This window comes from Tasmannia lanceolata, unplaced genomic scaffold (assembly GCF_043159265.1).
Source record: "Tasmannia lanceolata isolate RefF3 unplaced genomic scaffold, GAP_Taslan_0.1 ptg000007l, whole genome shotgun sequence".
Taxonomy (NCBI): domain Eukaryota; kingdom Viridiplantae; phylum Streptophyta; class Magnoliopsida; order Canellales; family Winteraceae; genus Tasmannia; species Tasmannia lanceolata.
This window is the reverse complement of record NW_027518684.1, coordinates 4,689,843-4,705,265: the sequence shown is the minus strand read 5'-3', so window position 1 is coordinate 4,705,265 and position 15,423 is coordinate 4,689,843. Positions and strand designations below refer to the sequence as shown.

Here is a 15,423-nt window from a genome sequence, read left to right as displayed (position 1 = left end):
GTACTCGAAATCCAAATGGGTTGAAAATGTTAAATTTGGAAATATTGGTAATGCAATTTGGCGGATTTTGAATTTGCGACATTGATTGATTTGTCTATGTTTGAATCTTGTATCCATTCTGATATGTGGTTTTCGAAACATTAATGGTTTCATATGGGCTGCAGAATTTGGGTTATGGGTATATTCGGAAAATTTTGATCAGTTGATTATTTCCAATGGGAAGAAATTGGACCTGAGGATTGGCAGAATCTAAATACTGTGAATTCACGCAAATATGATCATATAAGAAGCATAGTCTTTAGACAAATGAAACTATGTAGAGGTTAAATTACTTTCTCTTCAATGATTGCAATAATCCACCTGGTTCACTTTCTGTACACCAAATCGATATTTACAGTCATTTTAAAGTTCTCATTGAGATGCAAATTCTGGGCTAGTAGGTGGCTGGCAGGCTATTGGTTGAATTTGAATACCGAGGCAAAGAGAAACCAAAAGGATTAGTTTGTTTTTTTGCGATTGGGAATTCAAATATATGCGAAGATACAAAAGAGGAGGACAATATCGTCGAAGAATGCTTCCGGATCCAACTGCTCTGATACCAATTGAAGCAGTTGGATCCAGAACCATTCTTCGACGATCTTGGAAATCGGATAGATATGAAAATAGTTTCTCTTTTTTTTTTTTTTTTTTTTTTTTGTAGAAAATAATAGAACTTGATCAACACCACGAGAGAGGGGATGCACGAGCTCGATTAAGTACGGAATCGGTGGGTGATTTGATTAACACCACGAGCAGGGGTAGGGGGGGGGGCATGGGCACGATCAATCGCGGAATCAAAGTGATGGCATTCTTGCATCCAATGAGAAATTGAAAAATGAAAGATATGGAACAATGATTAGAACACCAATCTTTAAATCCCATAATCCTAAGAGAAAAGATGAAAGATAAAGAGAAGAGCCAAGCTCTATCTCAAATTTCTCCAAGGAGAATCACTACAAAAATTTCAATTTCAAAATCCTACTACCAATGAGAGGGAAAGAGGCTTTATATAGGCAGCCCCTAGAACAATACGAAATGACTATATTACCCTTAATGAAACAAAAGACCATTAAAGATAATTGCAACAAGTAAAATGACTAAACAAGACATCAGATGAGCAAACATAGACTCCTACACTAAGGGGCCATGTAGGAGCTGATGTGTATCATGAAGATGTTGCTGTATCAATTTGCTACCTTGCTTGTATAGTATACCCTATCCATTTGGGGGCTGTTCTAAACATGAATAAAGAATATCAAGTCAAGCCTATCCAAGGATAAAATAAAAACGGGCCTGTAATCCCAGTGGAAAACAGCCACATACACTTGTGAAGGTAAAGCACGGATATCAGAATGGAGAAATCCATTATTCTGCAACTTGCTCTTGTTTACATGCACAAATGCCTTAAACTGAGAAAGTTGATACTGCAATTTGCTCATTGGCATTGTGAAATGGTATCCCATGTGTTAGTTTATGTTTATCCCAGTGGAAAACAGCCACATACACTTGTGAAGGTAAAGCACGCATATCAGAAAAGAGAAATCCATTATCCTGCAACTTGATCTTGTTTACATGCACAAACGCCTTACACAGAGAAAGTTGATACTGCAATTTGCTCATTGGCATTGTGAAATGGTATCCCATGTGTTAGTTTATGTTAAAATCTGAATCTCAGTTACAAATGGTTTGGCTATAGGGAAATTTACAATATCCTGCCAGTGCTACACTACAGAGCCCATTTTCCCTTTTTTGCTGAAATTGATTTTAGTATTATCACTAATTCTCAATTCTTTTTTCATCATGTTATTTACAAGAAAAAAGATCGATTCCACACAAACTCATCACCTTTATCCTGCCTTACATAGACAAAATTTTCAAAATTGAATGTTTATGGAGGGAAAGATGAGATACCCATATACTTGTCTCTTTCTAGAGGAAGCTTATCTATCTCAATGTGGACACCACTGGCAGCAGCTTCTACGCCACTGCCCTCCCTCTTTTCAAGGTCTTTTAGAGCTCTTTTGGCGTAAACAGTGAAGGCAACTGTGGTGAAGATTGCAACGACGAAGGAGATGATGTTGTAAACTATTTCTACGGTTGTCATATGATGATTACTGTATTTCATGTCCGCCAACGTCCTTATTAACCGCCCACTGCATCACAAAACTAAACCCATCTAAGAAGCAGATAAAGTGAAAGAAATATGAAGGGGTCTATGTAATATAACTGATATGAGATGATTAAGAGAGTGAGGCCTTCTTTTTATCTCAATTTGGGCATTAATGCTAGTGTTGGTGTGAGATGAGAATTCAGAAGTCTAAAGTAGTGTAACAAAATTGACTGAAGTGATTTAAATGAATGAGGTTAAATCATACTAAAGAACCTATGTTACATGGATTCTTCCGAAAGGGCGAATGGGCGAGGTACTTGTGTCGGACACGTGTCAGATTCCAATACTTTAGGATTCACTGCGACACTTCTAGTTCCCATATATCTATTTTTTTAATTAAATACTACTACATCAAATTTACAATTATCACATATTTTGAGTTTTATCTATTTTAATAGTAAAATAAAACATTATATTTACTTAACCTACAAAAATTCCCAATATATTACTTAATATAACCATATTATCATGTAAAAGAAATCAAATTAGAATTAATTAAAATATATTGGTGAATCAACGAATCCTTTTTCTCAGGTTTGCCGAATCCGACACTCATTACCAGTGTGAGATTCCGACACTCTTTAGGTCATGCTACGACCGCCAATCTTTCCCATTATTAGTAAGGCTACACCCCGTACCAACAGAATTATATAAACCTATCGGTATGCTTAGTTCCCCAACTAGTTTAGGACAAAGTCTTAGTTGAGTTGAGTATCAGTATGCTTCGTTGTTCACATGTGACGATCTCATTCGTAAGATTGTTCCCCCTTGGCGCTTGGGCCCTGGTCATACCTATACTCATGCATCATAAGATTGTTCCCCCTTGGCCCTGGTCATACCTATACTCATGCAACACAGTGGTCATACCTATACTCATGCAACACAGTGAAGAACAAAAGAAATAAGACTTGGGAGATCTGAAAGATGTGTCCAACCTAACAATTTTCAAGAAAAAAATGTAGTATCCTTGTCACTGCTGTTTCAAAAAATGGTTATAGGACAAAACATGGCCAAAGCAAATCCTAGTCAAGTGGGTGCGGCGTGATCGAGTACTCGGTTGATGAGGCAGAGTACTTGGTTGATGCGTCTGAGTACTTGATTGAAGCGGTCATAACTGTGGAGAGTCAGAGGAGTTTTGATTGACCTTATAGGGCAAAATGCGGACTTGAACAAGAATGCAGCCAATGGAAAAGGAAGTTGACTCGGGCGAGTCGACGATGACAGAGGGGAGTTTTGAAACTATACTCCTCACAGACCTTTGCCTACCAATCAAATGATCAAGGAGTCTATTTTACGTTGTTTTCAAAAAAGAAACTAGAAACCAATATCATATGAAATTCAGACTACTGACCTGTAAATGTAGATGAACGCTTCAGGTACCATTCCGGCAATTGAACCACATATGTATGGGCCGAAATTCATATCTGTCACCACTATAGCATAGTTGAAAACTGGGTATGGGAATGGTGAGACTCTGAAGAGTGCAACCACTCGAAACTGATGGAACCAGCTCCCTTGCCCAGCCAGCCTAAGTGCAGCAGCTTTCTGGGGCCATCTCTTTAACCATATCTGCATATTTTAAGAAAAAATGAAGAAGACACACTGAATCAGCTAAGAAAAATAACACTCACCATTTACACCATATCAATTTTATGAATGAAAAACCATGGTGCCTTACATGAATACGGTCACGAAACAATGTTCCAATCAGAAAAGGCAATACCATGCCAATGGTAGTTCCTATCATTATTATCACAAAACCAAGAACATATCCAAAAATCATTCCTGCCAGCCACATGGACGGTCCGGAAGGGATTAAGAGCACAGGGAACAAAGCCAACGAGGTAATAAGCACAAGAGCAAGAATGGGCCGGCCAAAAGCAGTTGCTTCCCATTTCATGATCGGAAGGAGAACCTACACCAAAAAGATGAGAGGTCATGAACACTCACATGATGAAATCATCTATGTTTGATGATCGAAATTTAACAATGTCAGATTGTTGCTATATATTAGGCACACTCCATGTATTATTACAAAAATTTGTCAAATGCATGCTGGGGACCATATTTACCAGAAGCCTATAGTAGGGACAGGGAAGGATATGGGATCCTGAAATATATTTTTTTAATAGCAACTTTATTAATCCTAACAATAAGTACAAGAGGGATCCTGAAATAACATTCCAAGTCAATTTTATTTTTTAAGTCCTTTTTTTAAAGAGAAGCATGATTGTGTACATCATAATAACAAAAGCCATAAAATATCGGGATTGAGCCTCTAGCTCAATGGTAAAGACTATGTTCCTTGACCATGAGGTCGGAGGTTCGATCTCAGCTTACCAACCAAAAAACCATACAATATATGTATAATGAAAGTTGTATGTGTATCAATGTTATCGTCTCATACTCTGAATTTTTTTTTGAAAAGTGACAATATATTCATATACTGAAATGATTACAAAAAACAGAGGGGACCAGGAGTCCCCCTGCTTACAGCATATGAAAGGCATAGGACTGATTCTTATGCCCAAAAGAAAACCTACTATGTCTACAAGGAGACACTACATTGCCACAAATTAACTTAAACTTCACCAAAACCTACTTTATCTTCGCCTAATCATTCATAAACACATATCAGATACCCTTTCACCCTGCAAAATAGAGATTAACAGAGGATAATTCCTCGAGCAGTGAAGGACTAAGTTCCCAACTGGGTAATCTAACACCGTAAGTACTAAGTTCCCAACTCCTACCTTAACTTCATAATTTCTTGATGTCACACTAACACAATCAAATCTTATTATTGTCAAGTATTTTTCCAGTATTAGAAAATCAAGATATGTAAAATATTTAATGTTTCCCAAAATTATAATAAGTTGAGTTGTTACCTACATATGTATGTAAATGCATTCATCAAGTTATAGCCTCTATCAGTCTATGCAACAAAAAACTACTAGTAGTTCAAAATCAACAAAGTTTCTAGTTACAAAAAACTAGTAGTTCAAACCACCAATGTTTCTAGTTTCCAACATTTATCTAATTCGTAAATTTTCTTTCTTATATAGTTCTTTGCAGTCTAATTCTCTTTGCATCATTCATGCCATCTCCAATTTGAATCACATATCAACATCTTTTTCTCTTGCTATATAGGTCCACAGAGGGTTTTCTCCAATTTGAACCGAATAGCAACACCTTTTCCTCTTTATATATAGGTCAGCAAAGGGGTTTCTACTCCTACTCTACTATAGTTGTCGTCATACTACATAGCTTTATCGATAAAATGATGTCATTATCATCAGTTTACAATAAATATATGTTAACAAATTATAAAATTAAGAAGATGACGAAGAAAAAAAAAGTCACAAAAAATAGAAAAGTGGTATCAAAATACAAAAACGGGTTTCTAAAAAAATACAGAACGAGTTTTGGAAAATACGAAACAGGGTCATATTTGGGAAACGGATTCGGATATGCTTTTCTAGGAAACAGTAAATAGATATGGTTACCATTCAAAAAAAAAAAAGTAAATAGATATGGTTATAAGTCTTTTAGGAAACTGGTACAACAACCCAAAAAGAGGTTCTTGGTAACTATATGCATTATTAGGGAAAAGCCATTATTTCTCTTCTCACTTTATATTGGTATAATACAATACTTATATAATTCTAATCTATTTCTATTTGTCTAGATATATTTTCCATTTCATTTGTTTCTGTGAATTATTGCTAGTATATCATCATAAAATAGCACGGACACAATAGTTTGTTAGATTTCCCATGTCCAAGTCACGCCAATTTAAAAGTCCCGATTCTATAATTACCAGCCACATTGATCATAAACTTGACTGGTTTCTATAGGAATGAAGTTTGGCTCGGCTCTCAAAGCCTAACCAAATTGAGCTGACTCAGCTGAGTTCAGAGGCAATTAACGAGTTCGGGACATTATAATTTGTGTTCACACACAAATTGATACAGCTATTAGGAAAAAAACATTACCTTATAATTTTTCTTCTTTTTCTATAGCGCCGACATATCAGTGTCTTAGGTTTCCGAGGGCCCAAGTCACACCAATTTAAAATTTTCAAAGTCTATAACTACCTGCCAAGTTGATTATAAACTTGACTGGTTTTCATAGCAGTGAAGTCTGGCTCAGCTCCCAAAGTCTAACCAAATTGAGCTGATTCTGTTGAGTTCAGAATCGATCAGCGAGTTCAGAACATTAGGATATACGTTCAAACACATTGATACCGCTATTTGGGTAAAAAAATTACCTTATCATCTTTCTAGTTTGTCAATATTATTTATAGACAACTGATTTTGGCACAATCATGTCTTGATAATATGCACTAACTCACCTCGTCGTATATGCTTTAACAGCTGTTACAATTCTCAAAAAGCTCTCGGCAGCCTTTTGACAGCTGTTAAAGCATATGCGACAAGGTGAGTGCATGCATATTATCAAAACATGGTTGTGCCAAAATCAGTTGCCTATTTACATCATCTTATTCGTCATTATGTTTGGCTAGGTACAAAATTCTAGTCATCAGAATAAAGTCTTCCAATAATTTTGTGTAACAGTATACTCTCCAGAATAATGTCTTACAATAATTTCATAGAACAGTATTTATGCATTGAAGTTAAAGGTTTTCTGAGGTGCTATCTTGTACCTCACGTTGTGTCGTGTACCTCGTGTCGGAGTCTAACACCATGTCCGTGTCTAAGTTACATGGGCCACCACAAGAAATATTTCATTTTTGACATGCAAGAGCAAAAGCATGATACATACAGATTTATCTCCACATTAGAAGAATTTTCAGAAAGCAAATAGCTAAAAGGAAATAGTTTGTAACCTAGTAATAGTGAGCAATAACAGTCATTAGAAATACCTTGTCAAGAACAAATGGAACTCCCCATTTCAGAAAGATGAGAAGAAAAGCTATCAAAACCAAGCAGCACAACGAGGCCTTTATCCACCAGATATATTGACATTTTCCTTTTGCTTGAGTTTGTAAGATATCAACTTCAGTAATTCCAGGCTCATTTGGGATAACGAGCCTCACTGACTCACTATCTTCCCTCATGTGTTCGTCAGAGTTCATAGAGTACTTTCCTAGCTCCTCAGATGGATTTAGCATCTTTTTATAGTTTCAAAGAATCTAACATTTACAACAAAATACCAGAAGAGCAATCAAAGGAACACGCAGAATGGAAAAAATAACAAGCCCTGGAATCTAGAGTGATGATATGAGTACAGAAGTGACCTTCGATAGAAAAAGAAAAAAGACAAATTATTAGCAGCACAGATGCTTCAAATATGTGAGATGTAAAATCACATCATTATATACCTGGAAATGCAAAGCTTGTCATACAAATTTCTCAAATATTAAGAATGAATTACCATGACTTCCATGTCTACATGCAGCAATCTTACAATAAAAAATGCATTGATGATTTTGAGGATTGTCGAAGAATACCTCAAAAAGTAATGATTTCACATGAATCTATGATGAGGTGGAATCACAGAGGAAATGGCATACGACATGGCCTGCCACCACCCCAGCAACATGTCCAAGTATTGCATCCCATGGCAAAACCTTTGCTTATTATTAATGAGTGCATGGTTTATGCTGTACATTTGATTATATTAAGGCCATGAATAATTTGACCCTTTTCCTTATAGTTCTGTTTCTTTTGAGTGTTCAAATCATTTATCAAGCAATGGTCATACTTATATAATCAATAAAAAAATTTAACAAAGGATTTTGCATAAGACTGAGTTCATACGGTGTCAGAAATTGTAACCCTAGGTTCATCCAGGAGCTTCTTTCATTTGATACTTATCTCCCTGCATCCTGTGCCATGACACGTTATCTTGACCTCAAACACTAATCAAATCCCTTGATGTCTTTGGAATTTCTGACATATACAAATATTGATACAACATAACCAAGCTGCTCCTGCCTTCCAACCTCCCAACTTTTATTTTGTCAACTGTTTCCTTAATAGACCAAACATCTGTTGCAGTGTTGCTAGATCTTTAGTTATCCCTCATTTTGGCATCTCCTATTCAATATGCTTTCTAATGTAAGATTTCTAACACGGGCTCCATATAAGAAGTTAACAAGAAGCAAAACAAATTAAAATAGAGGATCAGTTAGATAACTTTTTGTTCTGACAAGGGGATTTGCAATGCCGGAATGAATTTCTTCTTTTAACTTAGAAACTTCCACATAACCACAAGTTGGTACAGAAAACAATCGAATTATGCCTATGATTTAAATTAATTTTGGGCCAATAATTGATTGGGGCCCTCACCATCGGTTGTCACAATCTGAAACGAACAGGGCCTAAGATCCAAAGCTTGGGCTATTAACTGATGAAAGAAAATTCGTATTGAGACCTTGAATTATATAAACCAAGTCAAAACTGTCGTATAATCAGTTGCTATTCCAAGGGAAAGAACCCAGATAAAGAAGAAAAAAGACCAAACTTAGTAAGACCCAAACCAGATAAACAAGAAAAAGACCAAACTTAGTAAGACACATAACTTGTTCGTGAGAAGTCCATGTACATAGGAATCAAATAATTCCTTTAAAACAACCCAACCCTCTTCTATCTCCATAAAACCCAATCATTTTATTCTCCGCATTCTTTGAAAGATGGAATTCGGCATCCTATAAACTTTTCATCCAGACAACCCAATTTTTTTCCGAAAATTCGATATGGTTTCCATGGATTGGGAAATTCAGAAAGGAAAAAGATCTCCACTCCACTTACAAAGAAATTGAACTGTACTGCCAAGAACAATGAAAAGGAAAAAAGATATATAAAGAAAAGAAACAAAGCCCTATCTGCATAGTTATATGCAACCATGAATAGAAGTAATATTGAGCAGAAATTCATTAAGAACAAAATAATAAAGTAAAAAACAGCAATTTTTTGGGATGTTACCTTTGTAGGAATGATTGAGAAACCTTAAACAAGACGTAACCACACCCTTCAAATGGAATTAAAAACGGAGAGAGGAGAGGAGTTTGGATGATATTTCAGGGTGCACAGATATTGAAAAACTTGATGTCGGCAAAGATTGTTTCCGAAATTTCCGAAATTTAGTCCCAACGGTTCGTCCGTTTACTCGAATTGTTTTTTCCAAAACTCAGAAGCTTAAGCTATTATTTAATCTTTTATACTTCTAACACTCCCCTCACGTGTGTCCCCTCTTTTGGAGTTTGGCCTACACATCACATGTCACATATGGCCCCTCTTTTGGATTTGCATGTGAATTTTTGCCGTGGATGATGTTTGATCTAAGGACCTTCGGCTCTGATACCATGTTAGACAACCAGTAACTCAAAAAGCTTAAGCTAATGGAGATGGTGTTATTTAATCTTTTATACTTTTAAAATAAAGTAAGAGATTTGTAAGGCAAATTCGCAGAAAGCCATTTTACAGCTCACTTTTGCGAGCAATAAGGGGCGTTTGGATACGCAGATTTTAGAATCCAGGTTTTAGTTCGAATACAATATAAAAGAGGGTTCACGATGAAGCTGTTGTATACTGTCCTGACAGTGTTTCTTAGATTTTAAGTAAGAAATCCAGCTTTTATCTATCTCTCCTGCATCTTGAGATTTCTAAAACCTGAAAATATGGAATGATCTGCTACTCTCTCGTTGACGGAAAGAAGGGGGAGAAATCAGAAAACGACGGCTGGTCCGCTTTGCCTCTTATCTCTCATCTACAATTTTGAAGAAATCCCGGATTCTAAAATCCGCGCATCCAAACGGCCTCTAAATGAGGGAGAGAAAATCTGCTAAAAGGTGAGCCCCCAGTGTGGCTGTTCTCTCCTGCAAACCCTTAAATGTCTTTTTGCAAAATTGCCTATCAAATCCCTTGATTCATTTAATTGTGCAAGATATGATCCATTTAGTGTCGGAATTCCGCACGAAGCCATTTTGCTCCTCCTAGCCGCCTGATAAATGGTCCATTGTGATTTGGGGTGTTGATTTATGAATTTAGTGAGAGTGTGTTAAAGGTTTTTTGGCTTGGAATCGTAAGGAAAAAACATGGCCATCTACTCCTCCCTTTCCTAGACAGAATGACCGGAGATCGCTTCACAAATTAGGACATTCCTGTGAGTAGCTTGGTCCTTATTGGACTCGCATGATTAAGTATTTTATCTATCTTCAATCTTACTCCTATTCTTTCAAGGTGATGGTGTGATGGCTCTTGATAATGTGTCTATAGCTGCGACCTTAGTCTCCCCCTGCTTGGTTGGCTCTATAGTCACTCAGACATATATGCTTGGTTGGTTGATGGCTTGTCTTTTGATATCTTCGAAATTGTAGTGCTCCATTGGATGGTGTCGTGATGGGCAATAGCTCTAAATTGAGTATTCAGATTGTGAGCTTGGTGTTGGTGTTAATGTGAGTGGCCCACATGGACCCATACACAAGAGACTAGAGTTGTAGAGATATTACCCAAATTATTTTTAATTAAATAATTAAGAAGAATCTAATTAGAGTTGGTTGAGATTGGAGTTTCACCTCTAATCAAATTGAAATCTTCTAAATATTCCCTCCTTGATGGGAGGAGAAAGAGAAATACTAAGAGTCTATTTGGTTAACAACGCATGCGATTCCATCAATCTAGCCATAAGGCCTTCATTAGATAAGAAGCATTCAGGGGCACAATCAACGGATCGGATCGTTGGATGGTTCATATTGGAACAGATGACTTGGCCTATTACTTCAATTTAGCATGTGGGCTCAATCGAGCTCTTGGGTCCTTTCTTTTGACTCTCTCCTTGACAAACATATCATGCCAGGAAGTGATGTGGATTGCAAATCTGAAGGTTTAGGCCATATTTGGCAACCATATTTTCAATGGAAAATTAGCATACCCGATAGTGAGGGAAAGAGAGCGAGAAACAACTGGGTGAGGAGGGGTATGAAAAGCCTGAAAAGCAAGGAAAAAAAGAAGCTCCACTCAAAATAAGATTTAGTTTTTTCCCTCTTTTTTAGCCTCTTCTCAACCTCTCCTCATTCGTGCCCTCTCAAATCTCTCCTTCTCCCACCACCCTTCCTTTTTCTCATGGTTTGCTAAACTAATATTCCATGGAAAAAAAAAATTCATGGTTTCCAAACATGGCCTAAAGGTGGTTGACTATGATATGTGGACCCTACTAAGGTTTTTTTTTTTTAATGGGTAGGCTGGGTTTTGGCAGAGACCCCTACTGGTTTATTAGATAGAGAGAAATGTTACAATTATGCGCACAATGCACCATACTTAATTCAAACATCATGAAAGAGGGAGATCCAAAACTCAGGTTAGACTAACACTAAACGTAAGAGTTAGAATTGCTCAATACTCCTGAATCACATAATTGGCTAGCGTAATTGGGATATGTTGGGATTTTTGGAAGCGCCTTGGGTAATTTTTCTTTGTAACCTTTTGCCATGATTCATTTGATTCCTCCACTTCTGGGCCCTCTTTTTCATTGTCCTCTTGCTCAACTGTGATCAAATTGATTGAATGATGCTCAATTGCCCATGATACTTTGTTCTTTCAAGCAATGCAGGTGGGAGAGGGAGGGACTTGAGAGGGCACAAATGAGTAGAGGGTGAGAAGTGGCTTCAAAACAGGGAAAAGGTTGATCATATTTTGAGTATAGTTTTTTATTTGCCTCGTTTTTCAGGTTTTTCTTACCGTCTCCTCACTAGGTCCCTCTCATATCTATCCCATTCCCAGCCTCCATTACCATTGGGCAAGCTAATATTCAAGGAAAAACAATTCATGGTAGCCAATCGTTCCCTTATAACAATTCATGGTAGCCAAATGTACTCTAATAGTAATCACGAGCCATTGATTTGGTAGGCCAAATTAGATCTTTTTTTATGAGATAGGGTATGAAACGCCCACTCCAATTTTTAGGGTGGGCTATTCCCAACAGATGCGTGCAATCACCTGAAAACCACCCGCATCGGGTAAGCCGGTGTGGTGGGGGGTGGGGGGGATTCGTGTTAGAGGAAATTAGGTCAAGCAAGGTTGCTTGAAGCATTACACCCAAGGTATCTAGTTTGGAATACCAAGTTTGTTGCCCCCAGCCCCTATATATAGAGATACACTAGGGTTAATGACTGGTTAATGGGCTCTAGCCCATGTAGGCCCACTACACCGGTCCATTATCTTATTGGGCTTATATTAGAACATACATGGGTTATATCATATACCCAACAATCTCCTCCTATGTTCTACATATAGCACAATCCAATAGATAGATAATGTGATGTCCAAACAAATATTGAATCATCCATAGCACCATATCAATAAAGATCTGTAATACAACTGAAAACAAGAATACTTTATGATTAACCAAGAGTTTGAGATACAATCTAAACTCAATCAAAAGTAGTTTCACATATAAGTGAACCCCACTGATCCTAGAGGAATTCATTCATGGGGTATGATTTTCATCGAGATCCAAAAATAAAGTTCCACAAAAAAGTGAACTCTATACATACTGAAATAAAAGCATAGTCTTTATAACTTTAGAAGATTTAAGTAAGTCATCTTCATCAAAGTCCAAATCAAGACAAGCTCCTCATTTTTCGCCAATTCCTGTGAATTACCAAATATGGATTTCATAAAAATGAATCCAATCATTTGTGTAAAATACTAAAGTATCTAGTTCTACCTGAAGAAGAACTTAGTACAATTAAATAATTCACGAAAGTATCTAGTTCTACCTGAAGAAGAACTTAGTACAATTCCAAAATGACTGAAAAAGTATCAGTATCACTCTCACCATAAGCATCATTGTCAAGTTTCAATAAAGAACAAGACCTAAACAGCTTCTTTTGCAAATAACCATTCCTAATTGTCAAGTTTCAATAAAGAACAAAACCAAATAGTTTCTTTTGCAAAGAACCATTTCATGTTTCTTTTTTGGAATGTTACAGTCATCTTATCCATATTTGAGTTAAGTGTATCATCAAGTTTGGAATGTACAACCTTTCCCAAAAAAGGACATGTCATCAAATGTGGAATGACATACAACAACTGTAAACATCATCGAAACATATCAAGTGCCTATCTTAGCCAAAATGGAGGGAGATTCGAAAAATTCAAAATAACATGGATGTAGGTTAAGACATATCTACACGGTCTTTAACCCCATCTCCCCCACAATTTTGAATATTCGATCTTTGGTCAGTCCCTGTTGTGAGAGCTTCGGCCTATTATCCTTCGATTTCGTATCAATCAAAGTGATAATCCCGTGTTCTTGAGATAATTCAGCATATGGCCTGTTGCAGCCTAAGATGTCTCCTCTTACCATTAAAGAATGAGTTCTTCACAACCATTGTTGTAGCTTGATTATCACATAACACACATAAGGAACTAATCCTTAACCCACTAAAGAACTAATCTTTAAATGGGTCAGTGGAATGCCATAACCATAATCAGATTCTTTATCCCTTAGCTTTCATCTATAGCTGAAGTTAGGGCATAAAGTTCCAATTCGACTTCCACACAACAACAATAAATTTGCTGTCATCTGATTCTGAGCCCCATGATACATCAGAATAAACTTCCACAATAAGTGGATGGCCACCATAGTTCAAAGCATACTCTTGAGTACACGAAAGGTATCTCATCAGCCTCATAAGGGCATTTCTATGCTCATGGCCAGGATTGCTAGTAAAATGACTCAGCATGCCAACTATAAAGACTACGTCTGGCCTAGTGCAACACAAACATGAGACGACCAATCAGTTTAGAATAATCTAACTGTCTCGCACTGTATCTTCCTTAGAGATCAGCTTCTTGGTATAATCAAAATGGTGTCTCAATCGGTTTGCACTCACTGCATCCTCAAAAAGGAAAGTAGTTGGTCAAATAATGGGCTAGGCCAATGGTGATTTCCTGCCTTTCAAAAAACTGACTTTCATACCAAGAATGATGTTAACAACACCCAGGTCTTTTCATGTCGAAGTCTTTACCCAAGGGTAGTTTCACATTTCTCATCACAGAAAGATATTAGAAAGAAGAATCAACATCTACATACAAACAAATAATCATGACCTAATTCGACACAAAACGATAGTAAAGGCATTTATCCAAGTTATATGTCAGAAACCCAAAGCTCTTTACTACTTTACCAAATTTCTGATGTCACAATTTAAGTGCTTGATTAAGACCATAACAAACTTTGTATAATCACATACAAATATCTACTTGCAGCCCGTAATCTTAGCCCCTTTTGGCAAATCGACTAGCTGCCAAGTTAGATTTTCTAACAGAGAGCTCATTTCATCATGAATGGCTTCTGCTCACAACATAGAGTCCCTAGATCTCATCACGTCCTAATAGGATGATGGATCATTCTCCAATGGGTAGGTCACAAAGTCCTCACCAAATTCTTGGGTACTCTATCACATGGAGGAGCATATAAAGATTTAGGATGTGATTTGCAGTCAAAGCTGCCTCTCCCCAAATGCAACTAGGCATGCCAGCTGACATTAACATGGAGTTTAACACTGAAGTTAACGTCATGTTCTTACACTCAGCTATGCCAATTGATTGAGGCGAGAGAGAAGCAGTAGTGTCAAGGATTACACTAGAGGCACATAATTCCGTGAACCCTGTCAATGTGTATCTTCTCCTTCTCTATCACCCCTAACTCTCACACTTGTCAAATGTAATTGACATATATAAGGGTATCTTATGAGTATTAGTAAGTTAGACCATTTTCTGATAGTGCACATGTCCCAATCGGTTGTGTAACAACTTATGAGCATTAGCGGTGAACTATCCTAACTAACAATCTCATTATCTAAACTCAAATCAAACATACCATCTATCAAATATGCACAATCAAAATAGTATGAGTTAACAATCAAAGTTACTCTACCATACATAAATGAAGTACATATGCCAGCATAGTCTAAAAGCATAGTCTAAAAGACTAATAGAAATTAAATTCTTTTGAAGAGCAAGAACTACTTTAACAATTTTTAAAGTTAGTATTTGTCCTGAAGAAAATGCCAAGTTCGCAGTACCAGCGTGAGGCACCTCTACCTCTGCTCCACTGGCCACTGTAACGATCTCTTTCGCGGCAACATCATCAACTAGTAGTTTCTTGGAGTTGCATAACATGACAAGAGGCTCATGTATCTAACCACCAATCTGAAGAAGTACTGGCCTTACTGTTATCCA

The 15,423-nt window shown here is 37.0% G+C and overlaps 1 protein-coding gene across 4 annotated transcripts; it reads right to left on the bottom strand.

The window, feature by feature from the left end:
* Positions 1-1,664: 1,664 nt before the first annotated feature.
* On the bottom strand, positions 1,665-9,431 carry LOC143881534 (uncharacterized). Of its 4 annotated transcripts, none has more exons than XM_077384643.1 (5): positions 9,160-9,431; positions 7,095-7,469; positions 3,888-4,124; positions 3,561-3,778; positions 1,665-2,192 (listed from the first exon to the last, which is right to left on the bottom strand). In XM_077384643.1, exons 2-5 carry the CDS (start codon positions 7,341-7,343, stop codon positions 1,928-1,930), a joined length of 969 nt encoding a protein of 322 aa, XP_077240758.1. In that variant the 5' UTR covers positions 7,344-7,469; positions 9,160-9,431; the 3' UTR covers positions 1,665-1,927. The 4 variants fall into 4 exon arrangements, with proteins under 4 accessions (XP_077240758.1, XP_077240759.1, XP_077240757.1 ...); XM_077384644.1 differs by having other exon boundaries at positions 7,095-7,318; XM_077384642.1 differs by having other exon boundaries at positions 7,095-7,364; positions 9,160-9,430.
* Between the last annotated feature and the right edge of the window lie 5,992 nt (positions 9,432-15,423).

Excerpts from the sequence above, each read along its gene's own strand:
- LOC143881534 (XM_077384643.1), bottom strand. The coding sequence starts at position 7,343 with ATGCTAAATCCATCTGAGGAGCTAGGAAAGTACTCTATGAACTCTGAC. Across the intron at positions 4,125-7,094 it reads TTCCATTTGTTCTTGACAAG|GTTCTCCTTCCGATCATGAA; the intron begins GTATTTCTAATG and ends TTTTTGGTGTAG. Across the intron at positions 2,193-3,560 it reads GCGTTCATCTACATTTACAG|TGGGCGGTTAATAAGGACGT; the intron begins GTCAGTAGTCTG and ends TTTGTGATGCAG.